This window comes from Gekko japonicus, unplaced genomic scaffold (genome assembly GCF_001447785.1).
Source record: "Gekko japonicus isolate JY-2015 unplaced genomic scaffold, Gekko_japonicus_V1.1 scaffold1853, whole genome shotgun sequence".
In the NCBI taxonomy this organism is placed as follows: domain Eukaryota; kingdom Metazoa; phylum Chordata; class Lepidosauria; order Squamata; family Gekkonidae; genus Gekko; species Gekko japonicus.
Window position 1 is genome coordinate 72,901 of NW_015171559.1, and position 21,197 is coordinate 94,097.

Below are 21,197 nucleotides of genomic sequence, written 5' to 3' on the forward strand. Positions count from 1 at the left end.
CAGCTTGAAAAATAAAACGAGAAGGGCTAGACCCTTGGCCAGACAATGAACAGAGAAGAGCTGCCCCCAACTAGAGCAGACAAACCGGGAAGACAACAGATGCGCTGCTTTCCACTGCAAGATGGTATGGTGCAGCTCTCATTCATTGTCCATGGAAGGTGTGGTTTACACCTATTTCACGTGTACTAGGTCCTGGTGGGATGGAGGGAGATGGAGGCACTGTCCTGTTGTGCTGACTCAGCACTTCAAAAGAATGAAAGGCTGTATGTGAAGATTCAGTTCTAGTGGCTTGAAAAAAGCAATTATCAGGATGTAAGTATGATGAAAATATGGTGTTATGCACCCAGATCTCATGCGGCATGCCAACTTCCTTTCACAAAGGTGATGGTAGTCTTCATCTGATAATCAGAACCAAGCATTTAAACACTGGCCTGAATTATCACAATTGAGAACTATTATAGGAAGATCGGCTACGACATTTCTCAGGACACTGCAAGGGAAAGTTGTGATGTTCTGGGACTAGCAAGAAGAGCTGAAAAATGAAAATGGCAAAAGGAGGAGGAACACACAGAAAAAGTGACTGCATTTATTTTTGAAATTACTGTTTAAGGCACAACTTAATTTTTTTCAAAAAAGGACATTTAAGAGGAGGGTCAGGAAGGGACTGGAAATGCAAATGAAACAACTTTCTGCAAACCCGTTTTCAGCCTGGGCTTAGAATGCTTCCTGAGGCCAGCAAGAGAACTGCTCCCCCCCCCCCCCCCCCAAAACCCACCACACCACTCCTTTGCTCTCTAGAAAACGGGCAATGTAAGGTAAGACTTGTCACTCTCCCAGTACCCAGGAAAGCAAAACTCCAAATCCTGGCTTCCTTCCTGACCCAACATGCCTCTTGCCTTTGTGTCAGGGCTAATATTCCTCAGCAGCCTACTGAAATACATACTTGTATGAAGCGAAATCCCGAAGAGTCAAGGCCTCACACCTGAACAGCAACTTATGGGGGAAGGGGAGAAGAATTTCGTACTTCAAGATTTCAGCAGAAATACAGGCTCTCCCACAGTATGCTAGAAATTTATTTTGGTTATAAGTTTATGTAGTGTGTGAAAACTGTCCAAAATAATCCTGCAGAGAAGGTTTTACAGTGAGTTTCATGCATGAGAATAAACCCAAAACCAGAGTAAGCTGCACTGTGGGGCAAGATGGAAGCCTTTGAAGTCTCTAGTTTAACTGCTTTGGGAAGCGATCACATCTGTAGACTGGGGGTCACAGAAAGGTCCGAAGCGTCCATAAATGTCCTTAGCACGGACTGCAAAATAGTATTTGCTACCAGACACAAACTGAGTAAGTGTGCAAGCCATGGGCAGGGGAAGGGCTTTCACTTCCCCAATCTTCTTCCACTGAGAGGGCACAGTGGCACTAGGGTCCTCATGGTACGCATACAGGTGATAGCTGTCTACACTGGCACAGCTTCGGTCCACTTCCAAAACGCTCCAGGAGAGCACTATGCCATTCTGGCTTTGCACACGCGCTAGCTTCAGATGTGGTTTCTGAGGCAGAGAGGTATTGGCTGCTTCAGGAGGCAAGCGTGATGGCTGCGGGGCATCTGGCAGTGGGGCTGGATGCACAGGTCGCGGTGGCTCCTGAAAAGCAATCAATCAATCAATCAATCAATCAAACAGGGGCTGTGGGGATTGGAAGTTATCTTATACAATTATCAAAAATGTTCTCTATCAGGAAATAAGTTTATATTCTCACACAGCCAAAGTCAAGCCCAGGTCCCAGCAAGCACTGGGTTAGATTAACACTACAAAAACCTAACGAGCGGTATCATACTCCCAAGCTTTAGCATGGAGAAGTCATAATGAATAAGTAAGCTAATTAGTTTTACCAATGATACGAAATGTTTTAGTCCTTGGCTCAAAGTATAAACCTTGGCAGCATGCAACGCATGCCTTTAACATGAAGATGAGCATTATGTCACCAAGTTCTTCTCCAGCTTATAAATGTTAGAAGGACCTGACTTCCAGAAGCCACGTATGGACTACTTACCTGGGACCGCAAGTGGTCATCTGTGCAGTCATATCAACAGGCTCCAAAGGGGCTGAGAGCCATTCTACAGCTAGGCTTTTAGGCTCGATACCCTCCCTCTCACCAAGTCCACATGCCAATGCATATGGCTCAAGAAGAAAGAGTTCAGGCTTCCTGCTCAGTTCTTCCAGAACAGCAAGCATTAAGCATTTGCTGTGGTTAAATAGGATAGGTTGTGTGACTGCACAGGTAACCACTCAGGAACGCCAGTTACAAGAATGCAACCTATTTCCCCTCTTTGTGGTCTCTATGCATTCACACAAACTGGAAGAGATCAGCAAGCTCACCTACCTGGTGCTGGGTATTAGCCCAACTCATGAAAAAACAGCAATGAGCACAGCCCTTCCAAAGGAGGCATCTTCCCAAACTCTGGCATTCTGGGCATAATGCCTTAGGAAGGTGGAACATTGTGACCAAGTGGGTGCTCTGGAAAAGGAGCCCCTCTGCTAAGCATGGAAGATGCACTCAAAAAGGACCAGCTGCCAATTCATAGCATAACTTTATGGTAGCTGAAACCTAACACCTAAAGAACCAAGACTTTTCTGTCTTTTGTGGCGACCCTTACAGGACAGACAGGACAGGGCTCTCCTTAAAGGGATCAGTTCTGTCCAGATAGAAGCTGACATTGAATGCAATGCTATTTTTGTATCTGATATTGAATTATGGAGATAGGTAGGGAGGACAAGTTTCTCACTAAGGTGGAGCCTTGAAACTATCTTTGCTGAGAAGATGACATCTGGACATTGCACCATTGTGTTCCTATGGAGTTATAAGTGAGGAGGGACAGAATGCAGAGGGCAAAGTTCACTAGATCTTCTTGCTAAACATACAGAAACACTGTTGGGAAGTGTATATACAAGCCCATGGGAAGTTTTCCTCACTGTCCTCTAACCTCTGACACTCTCCTCCAGCCACCTTTCTATACCATTTCTCCTCCTGCCACTTCCTCCTCCCACACCCTACTTCTCTCCCTTTTCTCCAACACTGTTCCCCACCTCTCTGTTGCCCTCATACTGCCCCCCCTTTCCTCAGTCTGCCCTCCCTGCAACCTCTCTCCTCCACTCTGCCCAGCCAACTATTCTCCCTGTTCACTGCTATGCCCCCTTGCCATTGTGTCACCTTTCTTGCCATTGTGTTTGCTCATTCATCCCTCCCCCCGCTTGCCAGGCTAGCCACTTGACAGCCAGCCCATCCGGCCGCCACCTGCCTTCTGTGGTGGCTCCCCTTCCTCCGCTGCCTTAAGTAGCAGGGAGAGTGTCAGTAGCTCCCCCTGCCAGCCACCCCTTCCCTTACTCACCTGTAGTGCTGCTGCCTCCCCCATAAGACAGCAGCTCCAAAAGAAGAGTGTTGTGTGCACATGTATACACAAATGCTCCTCTGTTTAGGGGGGGATTTAACCCCCTTTTCTTTTCCCCCAGGTTTGTCTACATGGCCCCAATCTGAGGATTTAAGTATCTGCACATGAGGCCATGATGACTAGATTCTTCCCTGGATCTTCACCTCAGCGACTGGACAATAGTACTTACGGAATGCACTTGAGACGGCCGGTGGTGCACAGTGAGCTGAGGCCCTCCAGACCCCAAGGTCAGTCCATTGTTTACAACATATGTTGTTGTCTGAGGCATTCGCAATGTCACACCTGCACAAAAACCAGTGGAAAGACAACAATGTACAGATGATTCTAGCCTGGTGAATTTTCAGTTACTTGCTTAATTTTCTTTACTTGCATAAAATCAGAAATTACAAATAATATTTTGTGGATACCATTATTAACAGCTGTTAAAGTTTTCCATCTTTTACTGCAAAGTATATACATAGCAAGCTATAAAAACAAATATTACACAAATCACAAAATATTACAAAGATACAATTTCAACTCTATATCAAATCATCATCTTCAACATAGTCCATTTGTTTGAATACACATCAGCCTTCTTTTCTGCAAATAACCATTTTACTTATTTGTCCCAATTCCAAAAACACATTTTCCTCCTTTTTGAACAAGACTGAACAGTACGCTTATTAAAAATCTCTGAATAAATGTCTCTTGATGCAATCCAAAAAGGACATAAATATCCTTCACCATCTTTTGGTGGTAAATAGTGGTGTTAATTTACCTGTTTTACTAAATTTACCATCAAGGAAGGCCAAAGGTATTGTTTGAAAGCTAAGAACTGTAAGTAATTTCATTATTCCTGTACTCATGATTTCAAAGACCAAGTTGGGCTTACAGTTTAGCCACTAGGATACCAAGCAGGGGGAAAAAAGTTTACTCCTTTTCCAGCAGCAGGCAGTCACCAAACCCTGACACCCTACCTGGAGGGGAGAACCCTTCCAGTTTCAGGAAAAAGCTTCAGTGGGAAAGTACTACAAGTAAAAAGCCCTAGTTAAACTGCAGACATGCTCCAATGTAAGTGAAACAAGCAGCAAAAAATCTATATTGACAGGTATGGTAGATATGCCTACCTCCTGCTTAATGAACAGAACTAATCACTCGCCGAGTTGCACTGCAGGTGGGGCTTGGAGGAAAAGGCACTGAAAGAGACAGCAGTCTCTTTAAATGCCTACTACCTTCTCCAAGCGCGGTGGTGGCACGACTCAGCAAATGAACTCGGGAGGCATATGCCTTCTGAGTTCACTAGCTGAGTTGCGGCAGTGGCTTGGAGGAGTAGGCATTTAAAGAGACCATCATCTTTTTAAATGCCTATTGCCTTCTCCAAGCACAGTCATGGTGCAACTCAGTGAACTCAGAAGGCTTATGCTTGGAGAAGGCATTTAAAGAGACTGCAATCTCTTTAAATGCCTTCTTGGTATAGCTGAATACAACTGAATAAAAGCTGGGGGGAAATTGATTTTTTCAAGGTTTGCTATACCGGTAGCTGAATACAGATCTCTGATCTGCAGTCTGGTTAAAAATACCCGAAAAATACCAGTAAGGTATATTTTGGGGTATTTTTCTGGCTCCAATAAATGGAAGGCACACCACTAACCCAGAATTAAACTTTGTTGGTCTTAAAGGTGCCACTGGACTCAAACTTTGCTCTGTTGCTTCAGACCAACACGGCTACCCACCTCAGTCTTCCTAGTTGATATATTTGTTATATGGATACATTCTTTGGTAGAAGGGTTCTGTTATAAGTTTTGTTATGTTAAGATGTCTCATTGCCCTTGCTGGGGTATATGCACTGCTTTTGGACATCAGTTGCTGCCTATTGTTATGTAAACTAAACAAAAATAGGAAGCTGGGTTTAATTTTGAGGCTTCATTCTCCATTATACCCTATGGAGACCAACGGTTCCCAGATGATATAATGAAGCTGAAAATTTTTGGGTTTTCTGAAAAATTCCCAAATTCCAATACCATACTGATACTGGGATTTGGGAATATCAGAAAATACTGGTATTTTGGGCGTTCAATATAGTTGATCCTGAAAAATACTGATTTTTTTTAAAAAATATTTGCACACCCCTTTTCTGGGTATAAGTGTTCCATGTGCATGCACACTTGGTATCTGAAGCGCGTGCATGAAATCGTGTACCCAGAATTAAACTTTGTTAGTCTTAAAGGTGCCACTGGACTAAAACTTTGTTCTTTTTTAGGAAGTCATTGCTACTGAGGAAAACCCACTGAGTAGCCCACATTAGCAGAGACAGTCTCTTTGATTCACAGGCTGGAGCAATGTATTGATCTCCTGAGTGGATCTAGTGACCTTGACCTCCTGGGAGCCAGTCTTACAATACACAAATAGGCTAGTGGAATGCCTGAACTCTTGTGATATTTAATGCAAATCCAGAGGGCATGGCCTAATTTGTGCCATAACCTCTCTTTAGGATGGTAAGAGTTGGGACGCACAGATTAGATCACAACCAGGAACCTGTTAATAATAGGGCAATTAAAAGCTTCTGAAGAGCTTCCCCCCTCTGAAGGGAGGGGATGTCAGGCTGGTTTTAGAGGTGACATCCACAGCCTGCAGATAGTGATGGGGTATCTGTCAGTTAACATTGCCATTTCCCTGGAATGTGTGTGGGGAGATCCTCCTCTCCTCAGCCTGGTGCACTAACAATGTCTCCTGTCTGGGTTGTTATCTGCTTATGCTTTTCTGACCTTGGGGTTCTAGCTGCTCCTGACCTGCGAACAAACGGCTCCTATTTTCCCTGCTCTCTTTTCTCCTGCGCGCGTGCACAATGCTTACTGGCTTCTGCTACTAATGGGGGGTGTTTTGAAACTAGTATAACTTTGGGTGCCCTGCTGCTTTGGGCCATTCCTGACAAAAGACATTCACGTGTCATAGTTATGAACTACCAATAAACAGAATACTTATGAAGCGCTGTGTGGTGTGATCTGACTATCGAACCCTGACAGTATCACTGATGAGGCCATAGTCCTGGAGGAGACTTTCATCACATGTAGGCTTTAATCTGTTATGAAAGCAGCAATCCATTATAGAACACTTAAATATCCCAACTGTTTCTTCCTAATCGTTGGGCAGTCACCAATGATTTTTCTGGCCCATAAAAGGGAAGCCCTAAGCCAAGAGTGAGGGTGCAGCAGCAGTTTATTACAAGGGGATTTGCTTTGTGTAATCTATGAAGCTTTTATGTATGTAAAGGATATCAGGAGTTCGTAATTACACAAGCAGATCTACACTTTGTAAAAAGCTGCAAGTCCTGAAATGAAATTTAAGTGATGCCTACAGCTGAATAGGCCAATCTACACAACTCCAGGTGAACTGTCTTCCTAAAAATACAGACAAGAGTAACATAAAAATTCAATTAAATTTTGTCCACACAGTACAGAACAAATCTGCAAAAAAGGTTGCTTACCTGAACTTTGTGGGTTAACCTGCCTTAAAGTAGGGCTCTGCATAATGTTGGTTCGCACAGGATTCTGTCCTGATGGTGCAGGAAGAGTAGTATAGACCACCTGATGGTTAGCAGGAGCTCTTGGTACTGGGAGTCGGGCAGCAGTCTGAGTCACTGGACGATGGGTTACATTCACAGTTGTCTGGGCTAAGTCAGGAAAACCATAATATTAGTGTGCTGTATGTAAAAATCAAACACTGCAGAAAACCAAGCCATTTGAATCAAGCCTTCTGAACACAATTTCTTATAACACTCAATCGCATTTGCTTTCAGTAACAAAATTTACTTGCTGAGTCATTATCTTGTAGGAGTTCCCCAGGTTGTGAACATGCTAATGGAGGAACTTTCTTGAGGAGGTTCTTTTGTATGTGGATTGTTTCCTGAGGAGGTTTCCTGAGGAGATTCTTTTGCATGTGGATTCTAATCTTATCTGTAGTGTTATTGTCAGATGTAGAACCTTTTGTATTTTTCAGGACAGGAAACCATGCCCTATTTATTTTTAAACTCTCTTCTTTCCTGTTCAAATTGTGTTTATGTTTATGAATTTCAATGGCTTCCCTGTGTAATCTGACATGGTTATTGGATGTGTTGTTGAGCCTTTCAGTGTCTTGGAAAAAAAATACTTTGTCCTGTTTGTTAGGCTATGTTCAGCCATTGCTCATTTTTCAGGTTGGCCAAATCTGCAGTGTCTTTCATGTTCTTTGAACATGGAACTTTACCACACAAATCAATATCAATTTGTGAAACTTGCACCTCTAAAGTTATTCTCCAGGGGAGGAAGGGTCTGTCAATACACATTGATGGGGTCTGAACTGGCAGAGACTGATCAAGAGAGAGATCTTGGAGTTGTAGTAGATAACTCACTGAAAATGTCGAGACACTGTGTGACTGCAATAAAAAAGGCCAATGCTATGCTGGGGATTATTAGGAAGGGTATTGAAAACAGATCAGCCAATATCATAATGCCCCTATATAAATCAATGGTGCGACCTCATTTGGAATACTGTGTGCAGTTCTGGTCACCACACCTTAAAAAGGATATTATAGCTTTGGAAAAAGTGCAGAAAAGGGCAACTCGAATGATAAAAGGGTTGGAACACTTTCCCTATGAGGAAAGGTTAAAGCGCTTAGGGCTCTTTAGCTTGGAGAAAAGACGACTGAGGGGTGACATGATCGAGGTTTATAAGATTATGCATGGGAAAGAGCAGGTAAAGAAAGAGGTACTTTTCTCCCTTTCTCACAATACAAGAACCCGTGGGCACTCCATGAAATTGCTGAGCGGTCGGGTTAGAACGGATAAAAGGAAGTACTTCTTCACCCAAAGAGTGATTAACACATGGAATTCACTGCCACAGGAAGTGGTGGGTGCTACAAGCATGGACGGCTTCAAAAGGGAATTAGATAAGCATATGGAGCAGAGGTCCATCAGTGGCTATTAGCCACAAGGTATAGCTAGGGGCTCTGGGGCAAGTGATGCTCTGTCTTCTTGGTGCTTGGGGGGGGGTCAACAGTGGGAGGGCTTCTAATGTCCTGGCCCCACTGGTAGACCTCCTGATGGCACTGGTATTTCTGGCCACTGTGTGACACAGAGTGTTGGACTGGATGGGCCTTTGGCCTGATCCAACATTGGTGTCTCTTATGTTCTTAAGGGATTCACAACATGGACCAGACTGGAATTAAGGGGTGGATTTACAGAATTACATGACATCATCATGCCCCATTCCCAGATCTCGGGATCCTAGGGACTAAGAAACCCTTGAACAAGACCATTGGTGTCATCACTGTGCAAGGAAGCAATCATTACAGTTGAGTATATCACAGCCAGTAATAGAGTCAGACAGAAGGAAAGACCAAATACTCCCTCTAAGCCTCATAGAAGGAGCCAACTGCTATAGTCACCAACCAGCAAACTAGGCTCTGAACATAAGTGGAATGAGAATAAAATATGTGCCCATTATGTCAGTTCCCCCCCTCCACAGACACCTAAAAAACAGCATTCGTCTTAATTCCTTGCCATGAAGCCTTGTCCTTTTCCTGAGCCCCTGCAAAATCCAGTCCCTGAACAGTCTCAGCAATGGGATGTTCCTCCCCACAGTCCTACTTCTTCCTTTAAACAGTTACTGCTCATTCCCTTTGGGCAGAGTTATTCCCCTTTATTCCCCTTTTTCACTAAAGTAGAAAGGATGAGGAACCACTGAGGGCAAGCATGTAGTGAAAGAGCAGAGCAGATGCCTAGGGCAAGCTGGGGAAAGTGACTGGGGGGGTAAACAAGATAGAGGGGGTGCCCATCTTTTGCAGTACCATTTCACTAGCAACCAAGTCTCCATTATACCACTGAAGTGGCCCTGGCTGAGACCTACAGATAACCAGGGTCATGGAGGCCAACCATACCTGCTGATCTGCTGGAATCAGCAGTGGGGCTGTGGGCTGCACCAAATAAGTTGCAGGCTGCATGCAACCACTGAACTGTATGTTGTGCCCTCCCACACTCTAGAGAATGCCTAGCAATTAGTCAGCATCTAACAGATTCTAGTGGTAATGTTTGAAACAAGCACACATTACATGTGCACTTTTCATATAACTTTTCTGAATAAACTATAGAGAAGAGAAATTGCTTTTGTAATGAATGGATGAAGCTTCCTCAAAGATGGAGAAAACAGTGTGATCATCTACAGAGTAATTCCCCTACAGCTAAACCAGTAATATTTTACTGCATTATCCCCTCTATTGGCCATTTAAATGATGTAAGACACAATACTGTGATCTGAAAAAACTTCTGTTTCTTAATTTCTACAATAAATGCTTCCATGGTGTAGTACACCGTTCTTAAATCTCTTTATACTGAACTATCAGCATTTCCTAATGTATGTATGGCTGCTCCCACTGCTAGATAAGGAAAAGTCTGAATAACTTGAATATAAAAAACATGCATAGGTTTATAAATAGTGAAATTACCTGTGGGGAGAACATGTATAGTAGTCTGTGATAAGCCGCTTGCTGGCGCACCTGCCTGTTGGACAGGGGTTGTCTGTACTGGCTGTAGTGGACGAGCTACAGATGGGGTGGGCAGGCCCATTCCAGACGTGTTTGTTTGGTTCTGGTTCTGCTTCTTGCCTTCTGCTTTAAAAGTAAGTCAATATGCAGTTAGGGGCAAGAGAGAAAGACAATGGAAAAAAGTAACTTCAAATATCTTCCATTCTACTTTATACGCCATTTTTGAGAATTTATATTCACACAGGTGTTCATCCCAACACAATCTATTTATATGCCATTTTGCATAATACATGAACAAAACTTTCATTGGAGAATTGTATATGCATGGTTCCATATTATACAGGGCTCCATGGTACACCAGCATATACCCAATTCATAAAATATTATGCTAGCCTAAGTTTTGGAAATCTTCAACTATAGCTTACTTAGAAGACACTAGCATGACATTTTAGCTGCAGACCTAAGCTTAACCTGGTTGACTTCAGTAATCACAGCACAGATTTCAGGACAGCTATCCCTGTAGGTGTGGGTACAACACTGTATGCTCCCCTAATTTTAGCATCTCTTAAATAACAGTAAGCAGATATATTTGTAATAAATATATACAATCTAATACTGTGTTAACATTTACCTTCCACTATGTGTTTTGCATAATGCCAAAATCCTAAAATTATGCTGACTGGGGCATTTGCTGGAACTCTGGTTGCCTTCAAATGGTATTACATAACAAACGAGAAAGTATCAAGTAACTGCTCTTGCAACAAATCATGCTACCGCCTTTTGTGATTTCACAAAATGAGAACATGTACATTCTTCCATGCATGAAGATGAATTTACAAGGTGTCCGCAGCAATAGCATTCGTTTTGGGTCCAATTTTATAACAAGACCTTAAATATATTTCCTAAGTTAATACAATGACCTACCAAGTGATTTCTATGCTCTCTTCCCAAAAGGGAGTGGGCTTGGCTGATTTACAGAGATATTGGACACATTTTTGGACCTGAGTTTTCCCAATAGTGTGTAAGCAATATATTGCCTTTCGCTCAGAGAAAGACTAGATGTATCTTAAAACCAGCACCCTTTGAATCTGCTCTCCATCCAACACACAATGCAGGCTTGAACAGGACTTAACCATGGCCTGAGGCTTTATTGAGGAACCTAGGGACATGAAGCTGGTATCAGACGAATGGTGCTTAAATGGGTCCAGTTGTTTCTGAGAGCAAGTTGTTATTGCTGAGTCAGCATTTCAGGAGCTTTCTTGTGGGATTCCACAAGAGTCTGTATAACCCATGTCATTCATCACTTATGCAAGACGGTTGAAGGAGACAGTCTGAAGCTTTGGATTGGGTTGTCCTCAATACATCACTTTAAATAAGCCTCCAGAAGCAGCTATCTTTGTATTATATCAACAGCTGAACTCTGTTGTCAAGTGGCTGAGGAGTAACATGCTGAATCTTCATTAGCTGGAATAAATTTTTCATTAACAGCCTCATTTAAGAGCTCAGAGAGACCCGGCTCTTCTGCCTGTAGTAGCTGAATCAGGTGGCAGAAAGTGCCTTTGACATGGAAATTGTCCCCTTAGCAGGACTGGCCATACTATCCTTGCTACAGTAACTCTGAGATTGGACTACTCTGATGCACATTAAGAAGAAGAGGAAGACACTGGATTTATACCCCGCCCTTCACTCAGAGTTTCAGAGTGGCTTACAAATTCCTTTCCCTTCCCCTCCCCACAACAGACACCCTGTGAGGTAGGTGGGGCTGAGAGAGCTCTTTCAAGAACTGCCCTTTTCAAGGACAGCTCTGACAGAACTATGGTTTGCCCAAGGTCATCCAGCAGCTGCAAGTGGAGGAGTGGAGAATCAAACCCAGTTCTCCCAGATTAGAGTCCGCACACTTAACCACTACACCAAATTAGGGGTGTGCGCTTGGTATATACCAAGGTGAATAAATAACCGAAAAATACTTTAGGTATTTTTCGGGTATTTATTCAGCTGAATCAGATCTTCTAATCTGATTTTGCTACTGATCTAGCTGAGCCAGAACAAAAGCCAATATTATTCGGCCTCAGCCTCACTAGCCAAAGCAGTGCGAGTTCACCCACCTTCCAGATGAACTCATGCCGCTTCCAGGTTCTTTGTGAACGGCTTGGCTTTGCAAAGCCAAGCTGCCCGCATGTCTCAAGCATTTAAACTTTAAATTCCTTCCCTTTCCGAGTCATGCTGCATCGGTCTCTTTAAATGCCTTCCTTTCACTCCCTGAGGCATACCACTGAGAAGGGAAGGTATTTAAACCAATCAGCTGAAAGGCAGACCCACCATGCTGTTTGGTTTAAATGGGAGGAAGCCATTTCATGACTCCCTTTTGCTCCAGAATGGGAGGGGGGAGTGAAATGGAGGTGTTTAATGGCTTTTTACCACGTAAAGGGAGCTTTGCCAAATAAGTTCGACAATACCAATTATTTCCCAGATCCCAATATTGGTATGATTCGGGAATATCAATATATATGAACATTTTTCAGGTTTGGTATACCTGAACCCGAAAAATGCTGATTTTCTTTTTGTGCGCACACCCCTAATGCACACTATATGAAACTACTCTTGAAAGCAGCGTGGAAGCTTCAATGCCTCAGAATTGGTGGTAGAATTTTGAGCTTATCCTAATTCTTAAATTGTTGTATTTGCTTCTGCATTCAATTCAAGGTGCTGGCTTTTACTTTTCAGCTCTTCATGAGCTGGCACCCTCACACCTGAGGAACTCTTTCTGCTCATAGCAACCAAAAGAGCCAGCATGGTGTAGTGGTTAAGAGCAGTGGACTCTAACCTGGAGAACCGGGTTTGATTCCCCAGTCCTTCACATGAAGTCTGCTGGGTGACCCTGGACCAGTCACAGTTATCTCAGAACTCTCTCAGCCCCACCTACCTCACAACATGTCTGTTGTGTGGAGAGGGAGGGAAGACCATTGTAAGCCACTTTGAGACTGCTTAGGGTACAGAAAAGAAGGGTATATAAACCACAAACAGTAGTTTTGCCTATTAAGTGTTTGCCTGTAAAATTTTTGTGATGACAGAAGGGCTACTTTCTCTTTCATTGATGCACTACAATTTTAGAGTGATTTGTGACTGTAAGCTGCTGTGCATTCTTTGATGCAGAATAAAAAAAGGATAAAATACTTTAAAGAAATAACAATAAAAATGTCTTCTCTCTAGAAGTTACTATATCTCCTTTTTTGGAAGTTATGGTTTATACCATTCATCTGCTTCAGCTAATTCTTAATCATAATCTCAATTACCTTGAGAAGAGCGATCCTCTTCATCATCCAATGTGAGGTCAATGACTCCACTTGAAACACTACCTGTGGGCTTTCCACTCTGAAAGACAAACAACTTATTTATAAAATTTGTCACCTTAACAACAGAGATTTAAAGTCACATGCTATGATTTTAATACCTTTATAAGAAAAAGCATACTAAAGATCAGTGATCATCAGCAGAATACCAGCCAGCTCAACAGACTCCCATCAAACACCCTGACATTACTTGACAGTGGAACTGACACAAAGAGAAGCAAATCTCCACAGAGTGACAGACCATGAAAAACCTTGCTTGAGTTGACTCCAAAGGATTTGCCAAAGTTAACAGCAGAAGAGAAGTAACACGGACTGCAGCAGAATATTTAAGGGCAACATAGATGTAAAGCTCTCAAACGTGAAAAGTGATATAGTAAACAATGGGATCTTAAGATCTGGAGGAGTAACAAACCATTCATAATGTTCTCTTATAAAATACTAATAAGTATAGAGACTGTGCGATACAAAGAACCATATAAAGACAAAGCAAAAGAATATCCCCACTTTGGATTTTGACATACAATGGCACTGTTAAAAGAAACAAATATGTCAGAATAAAACACCAATAATTTCGAAATAAGGAGCTCAGACTATGTTCTTACAGTGGTGGTGATGGGGAGAACACCATTAGCTTTTAGTTTACTGAACATGTCACTCACAACCTGAACGTACTATCTGTATAGGACAATGTCAAGTTGCTATTATATGATCTAACCTGTGAAGCTGGCCATTTTAACCCTATACCTAGGAATAGGCTCTTCATTATAAAGGGTTCTGAATGGTTCAACGCTGTCATGATCTAAGCCATTAAGTTAAATGGAGTAAAAAAGAAAAAAGTTAACCAGGGCAATACTGTCTCCCTCAGCCTGGCTTTCTCACATACAGTGGGACATTCCTCTTCATTAAATATACATGACATATATTATTATGAGGAACTTGGGAGAAGGTAGCTACAGAAAAGCAAAAACATGATTTCGTTTGTCTCATTGCTCAGGAAAAACCCTACATTGCAACAACATCTTCCCCATATGCTTAATCAGTTCTGAAAGCTTTTAATTTAAACTGGAACAAAGTAAACAAAGTCAATTAAATCTGCTTCCCCTAAATTTCATTTATTTCATTCATTCAGCTCCACAAGATATTTCAATTTTATTTAGAACTCTATTTTCTTCTTCTAAGTCTTCATTGGCTTAAAGTCTAGAAGCTGTTGCCAGTTCCTGCAGCTGGCTATATTGTTGCTCCTGTGCTAGAAATCTATGCTCATTTATCCATCCCCAGTTCATGGGCAGTCAATTGAATGCTTTTGGTAATCTCCTCTGCCCTTCACTTGAAAGTCTAAACATACAACCTTGTGACATTCTTTGTTTAAACCGGAAAAGAAAAAAAAGTGTATGAAAGGACAATTAAAACATTTAAATGTAGCCAGAAAAATGCAAATCCTTCCCAAGCATTACATCTAAGGCTATCCTACCTCATGTACCAGGAAGGTATAGTACACTTGGCTGGCTGCCATTTTGTGTAAAATGGGCAAAGCACATATTTTTCATCCGTGGTACATGCTACCCAAAACCTAGATTTTTGAAGTTATGCTTTGATTCATACAGAATCTGCAAAATACATGTTCTTTTCACACAAAATGGCAATCACACATAAAGGGTAGTACATACTATGCTCTTGCAGTAAGAAAGGCAAAAGCACCAAGTAAGTAACATTTAAAAGGGCTTCCATCAAAGGCAGCATAGCAGCCATCAACCAGATTAGCACTAAAATGCAAAGATTAATGTTCAAATTTAAGTTTACATTCTCCCAAAATCACCATGAATTTGAAACAGGATATAAAAAGGAACCTATGACCTTGAAACACTTAAGACTATTAATAGTAAGTAGCCCCTCCCTACTCAAGCAACTGCTTTCTCAGTGCCCAATACAAAGAAAATGCTCACAGTTTTTTATTATATTCAATGTTTTCCAGCTTTCTGTCATCTTATTCTTGCCATTATTGTCACCTCAATTAACCTTATCAATATGCATGTTAAAAAGTATGCCCCTAACTCTCTCTGCAACTTGGATACAAGGATAAGTTCTATGAGATTCTTAGAGAGACAGGATGGTTTAGACAGTCAAGGTAAAACCGAAGCATCATTAAACTCCATTTAGCCTATATACATACACTGTGTGAAAATCTACAATAATAAAGGGGATGTGTGTGAGCGATAGGCAAAGTTCATCAGAAAATAAATGAGGACTGTCAGGTGTTCTACTGAGAGTATTTTGCTCTCCAAGGTTGTTCTGGAGAGGACCTGGTGTACTGCCTTTTAGAACACGTACGGGACTAGGACTTCTGTTTTGAGGTATGTGTGGCACCCGTTATGCCGAGGTTATGTGAGGTCCTAATACTTTTATCAATGTCTTGCAGGACAATATTCGTTGTAGCGTGGAATGATGCAAGAGTGAGTGTCCTGTGGGAATGACGTGGAGCGGAGCCAGAAATGCCTACACAAGGCTATGGCTAACGTAACTGTTTTAGCAAAGATGTCTACCGTGTGCTTGGAGGAATTTAACTGTTGCTTGGCAAGGACCATGCCTACTTTTTGAAGGCGGCGAACAAGATGCTTGTCTTCCGGCAGTGCCTGAAGGATTTCAGACAATTGCTCCCAAAGGGAGTACTAATAATGTCCCATGAAGGCTAAGTAATTTGTGTTCTTAATTCCCAAGGCACCTTCTGAATAAAACTTTCTGCCAAATGCATCCAACTTCTTGCCTTTCTTGTCTGCTGGGGCTGAATGGGTGCATTTGCTCTTTGATGCTGACTACAACAGAGTTAGGTTTAGGATTACAAGATAGAAACTCGGCAACGGTTTCTTGAATACAGTATGTATGTTCTAGACAACGAGAAGATATGGGAGTGGAGGAGGGTTTGTCCCAGGGAGCTTTGGCTGCTTGAAGGATTACATTGGTTACCTGCAAGGAGATAGCTGTGGAAGTGTCTCATTGAACAATGCCAAAGACTGAGTCTGTGACAGTCTGTTTAGGTTGGATGATAGAAATGCCCAATGTATGAGCCATATGCCTGACCAGTTCCCCATACAATTTCAAGTCCTCCAATGGTGAAATTGGGAGGTTATCATTTACTCGGTCAGGGGGAGAATCTCCATGTGGAGAATGATGGTCAGATTCCGCACCCACCAAATCATTATCAGAGCAGGATCCGGAAATTTCAGAGTCTGAGGATCCTGGTGGTAAGGTACTATCTAGTTTGGGTGTCGGTGGAGGAGTGAGTGGTGGTGGTGGAGCTGCAAGAGTATGTGATGCCTTATGCTTCTTTGCTGGCAGTGCCTGATCCTTGATGTTGATCTCTTCGGTGCTGAGGATGAAGGGATTGGTTTCAATGGAGATCGCGATCGATGGGAGTAGGTTGACTGTAGATCCCATTCTGGGGAATGAAAGGGCATCCATGGCAGTGCTGAGTGTAATGGATATGCCCCATAGATGTACTCCATCTGTCATTGATCCCAGGGATGCATTGTAGGTGTCTGAAATGTCGGTACTGACGGCCAGTATCTTGAGGGCGAATGTTCTTGAGAGCAAGAATGCTCCTTGAGTCAGTCACTGGGACTTCAGCTGCGATAGGGCTTGGTATCAACCAGCATGGCAATATTATTTGCAGCAGAAGAGTCCCCGGAGGGCTGATGGAACGATCTTTGGGTCAAATCGATCTCTTCCACATCCAACGCCGAAAAATAAAGTGGACGCATTGGAGAGATAGCCTGTTCCTGGAAGTCCCGTTGGTGAATCGGGGAGTCCAAGAGGCATAGAGGAGGCGTTTCCGATACTGACAGCTGGGCACAGATGAGCACTCTATCGGCGTGATGAAGGACCGTGTGAAAGAGCCTAGTTGAGGGCTCTTGCCTCGTGGTTTAGGTCCAGGCTATGGTTTATGGACCATACCCACTTTGTCGCCTTTACCCTCCCTGCGGTTCTTAGCAGGAGTTGAAGGGGCTGACTGGGACGTTGTATCTAAGCGCTTCGATGTTGAGTGGTCGGTGTTGGTGTGTCCTGATGCTGGAGCGGTCAATTTCGTCACTGCCAATGGCCTCGGTGTCGAGTTGGGACAGTTTTGATGTGCAGCTGTAATCATTGTGACAGAGAGATGGCCAACTCAATCAATGCTGATCTCAGGCTCGTGGCTTGGTTTTTTCGAGTTTGTCGAGAAAATTTGGCACAGCGACTGCACAAATCTGTATGACGGGCTTCCCCCAGGCACAATAAGCACAACAAATGTTGTGCAGGGAAGAGAAGGGAAAGAAGCCCCCCCTTTTTAAATTGTAGATGAAGATCGAAGTATAAAGAGGTAAAAGTTGGAAAGTAGAGGTAAGTAAGGCTAATCTCAGTTTGGATACGAAGTTCACCAACCAAGTCGAAGAGCAACTGCTCAACGCAGTGATCAGAAGAGAACTAGTGGGAGACCTGTCTTCTGCCCCTGTAGGCATGCGCAGTCAGGGCCTGCGTGTGCCTTGGGGGCGGAGTGTGGGAAGAGGTTTCTTTAGGTTTGTTAAGTTACCGATGGGTCAGGTGCAGGCGCCCTTTATCCCACAGGTGTGATGCACAGAGACCACGAAGAAGATCTCAGAGAGGAACAAAACAACATCTCTTGGTCATGTTATGGAAATCCTAGTCCTGATTGCATACTGCTGTTGCTATGTCAAGATCTTCTGGAAGAAGGAAAGGAATGGTAGACTGATTGAGTGGAACTTTAGCTTACCATGACCGCTAGCAGCCTAGGTTACAGACTCACTGTGTGATCATAATTAACAGAAAGGCTTCAGGATGCAAGTGTATGCTGTGGGGGGGGGGGGGGCTCTTTCATTTTTTTGCAAGCTTGCTCTGTTCAGATTTGATCTTGGATTTTTCTGACACTTTTCATCTTCCGTTTTTCCTCCAGGTTTTTCTTCCTGGACACTTCCTGACCTCTACTTTTGCAGACAGATTTCTTTGTGAGCTGACTTATAAATTTTGTAAATCCAGATTCTGAGGATCCTACATTAATGGCAGTTGCTTGCTCTTGATTTCACCACACGGTGACCTAAGAAAACCTGAGGCATCTACTGATGAAAAAATTAACGCCACTCTCTAATGTGCATATCTCTGCCCATCTCTCTGACAATGAAGAGGCCAACAACGACACTACTTAGGATAGGATAGGAAAAGGGAAGTAAATATCAGGAAAGATTTACATTTCTGTGAATTACAACTTTTGCTCTATACAGAAAGAACACAAACAACAATCTACCTGTGACGGATTCTCAGGTGCTTTCTTGGCAGAAGTATCTGTTGGAGGCAGTAGAGGTGGCAGCAACCTGGATGTCTGGCTCTCTTGAGGGGGGAAAAGATAATTTAACAATACAGTCTAATTAAACAAGATACAGTATAACATTTATATACGTTATACAACAGCATCTTTGACAAGTGCAACTTGGAAGTACCATCAATGTATTTCTACAGAAGCAAAAGAGACCTAGAATATACAATAATCATTTCAGAAGGCAGCAATAATATCCCCAAACATACATATATTATTGGATTCCACTAGAAGGCTGTATTCAAGAAACTGGCTGCTTAGTTCAAACCAGTACTCAGCTATTCCCACATCCTGTGCATAACTGCAAAGTTTTTGTTCCAGCTTCCCTTTCTCCTTGTCCCCTTGCCTTCACCACCTACTGTTTCCTTCTGTCCCTGCTTTTCAATCTCCCTAAATGTCTCACTTTAGCCACCCTGACTCTCAGCTGACCTACTTCCTCATTTCCCTCCCAGAAAACACAGCTTTTCCTCATCTTAAACAAACCCAACTATTAGTTGTTGTAGATTTTCTGGGCTGTATGGCCGTGGCCTTGGCATTGTAGGACCTGACGTTTCGCCAGCAGCCGTGACTGGCATCCTCAGAGGTATAACACAGAAAGATGGAGTACTCTCTGTGTACAATGTGAAGACCACGGCCATACAGCCCGGAAAATCTACAACAACTAATGAACTCCGGCCGTGAAAGCCTTCGACAACAAACCCAACTATGTTTTCCCACACCCATTCTCTCATTAGTCCTTTCTCTCAAATCTGTCCTACTTGTGCTTCTTTCTCTCAGACATCTTATCTAGCTATTTTCCACAAGACGTTTACTTTTCTTTAGCTACTCTGCTTCTTGGTTAAATCTTGCACGCTTTAATTTCCCATTCCTGCCCTTTAATTTCCCACATGAGGTCTGAAATCACTAATCTTCTCTTCCACCACAGAAGCTAGACTACAAACATTGCAATGTAGACAGTCACTCATTTGTAATTAAACAGGACATTAAACACTCCAAAGTCATACAAATGTGGAAGATGAAGTCATATGAATATGGAAGATGAAGAAAGATTAATCTGGGTAGGTTGAAGAAAAGTGGTGCTGTGACATTGAGTATACATTTAATATTGGAAGAAGGGCATACATAGCTCCAGGCAACTGTTGCCATGGAGCTAGAATGCTGGAAGGGAGGGCAGCAGCAGTTTAACTGTGGGAAAGGAAAAGGAAAAGAGGGAATGAAAGATACAGGAAGTCCTTCTGGGAACTAGCAGAGTGAATTTATTGAGACAGAAAGCAACCCTGGTGAGGCAACTGCAGCTTTGATCGCAAAAGGCCTAAGACTACGTCTTCTCTAAAAATGTACACATACTTGGAACAAACAAGCGGGGGGGGGGGGGGACACAAACAAAAACTGGCCATGCAGTGTCACTACAAATTGTTTCTCACCCAGGCAATGCTGCAGCATTAAGTAGGCCTCAGTATAGAAGACTAAAATATCAATATATTGTACTGAGAGGGATATGGGAACTCTGAAATTGTCAAGGCATCTGGTGAAGTGAAGTTACTTCAAAAAGTTATTCTGTTAGCTGTGAGCGTTTAGGTTTCTGAACTTTTATCTCAGATTATGTAATAAGGCAGTTATTTACACTGTCACTCTAGCTCAGTCAAGGCTTCACTGCCCCAAGTACAATAAAATATAAATCAGATCCACACAACTTGTAGCTATTAAGCTGAACATCACTTAGTTGAATGATGCATCCAGACCTCATTGAATCTTCTGGCTTTGCTGCCCATTTGGGATTGCAAAGAGAGGTCATTAAGTACCTGTGGACTGCAATACACAGTAGGCAGCATCTGGTTTGTGCAGAGTTGTAAGTTATGCAAACTGATGAGAGTTTGAGAATGCCTACTACTAAGTACTCACAAAAGAAAACCAGAAAAGTTATCAGCAGAGTTCCCTCTAAGCTGTGCTGGGGTTGATGGCATACAAAATTTTAGGTGGCAGTGCAGGGATTGTAGCTTCAGCTCACAAGTAAACTGAGAAAGCATTTTCCCCTCCTTTGGAAACAATGCAGGATGAGGCACCTTCTTCTGGGGTCCCTGGTCCAATCTTTTAGAAACTTGGGGGCTTTTTTGAGGAGAGGCACCAGCAGCTATGCTACAAATTTGGTGCCTCTACATCAAAAAACAGCCCCCCCCCCGAGCCCAAGATACCCCTGGATCGATACTCAATTATAGCCTGTGGGGCACGTTTACTATAATGGTCCCCCCATAGGCTATAATGGAGCTGGGGAAAATACCCCTGTTATGCTTTTCAGTATGATTTGTAAGCTGCCTTGAGTCACAGGAAAAGTGGGATACAAATATTTAAATAAATAAGCATTTTGGGCAGGTTGATAACATTTAAACAACTTCCTGTTTGTTAGGTTAGGCAGGGTTTTGACAGTGATTGTTCCACCTCTGTTATACTTGACCTGTAATTTGTCTTATTTCACTTTAAAAAAACCAAAAATAGACTGCAAGATCCCCCCCCCCCCCGCTCCAAAACTGTATACAACTATCGTGC

At 42.8% G+C, this 21,197-nt stretch overlaps 1 protein-coding gene across 3 annotated transcripts in view; it reads right to left on the bottom strand.

Annotated features, from left to right (window-relative positions):
• Positions 1-794: 794 nt before the first annotated feature.
• The window catches only part of ATF7IP (activating transcription factor 7 interacting protein), a 133,174-nt gene continuing 112,771 nt past the window's right edge, over positions 795-21,197 (bottom strand). For all 3 annotated transcript variants that reach the window (XM_015419724.1, XM_015419726.1, XM_015419727.1), the window contains exons 10-15: positions 18,585-18,667; positions 13,238-13,316; positions 9,906-10,067; positions 6,912-7,097; positions 3,615-3,727; positions 795-1,640 (exon numbers count right to left, since the gene is read on the bottom strand). In XM_015419724.1, coding sequence (XP_015275210.1) covers positions 1,224-1,640; positions 3,615-3,727; positions 6,912-7,097; positions 9,906-10,067; positions 13,238-13,316; positions 18,585-18,667 — 1,040 coding nt within the window. In that variant the 3' untranslated portion in view covers positions 795-1,223. The remainder of the gene's footprint in view (positions 1,641-3,614; positions 3,728-6,911; positions 7,098-9,905; positions 10,068-13,237; positions 13,317-18,584; positions 18,668-21,197) is intronic.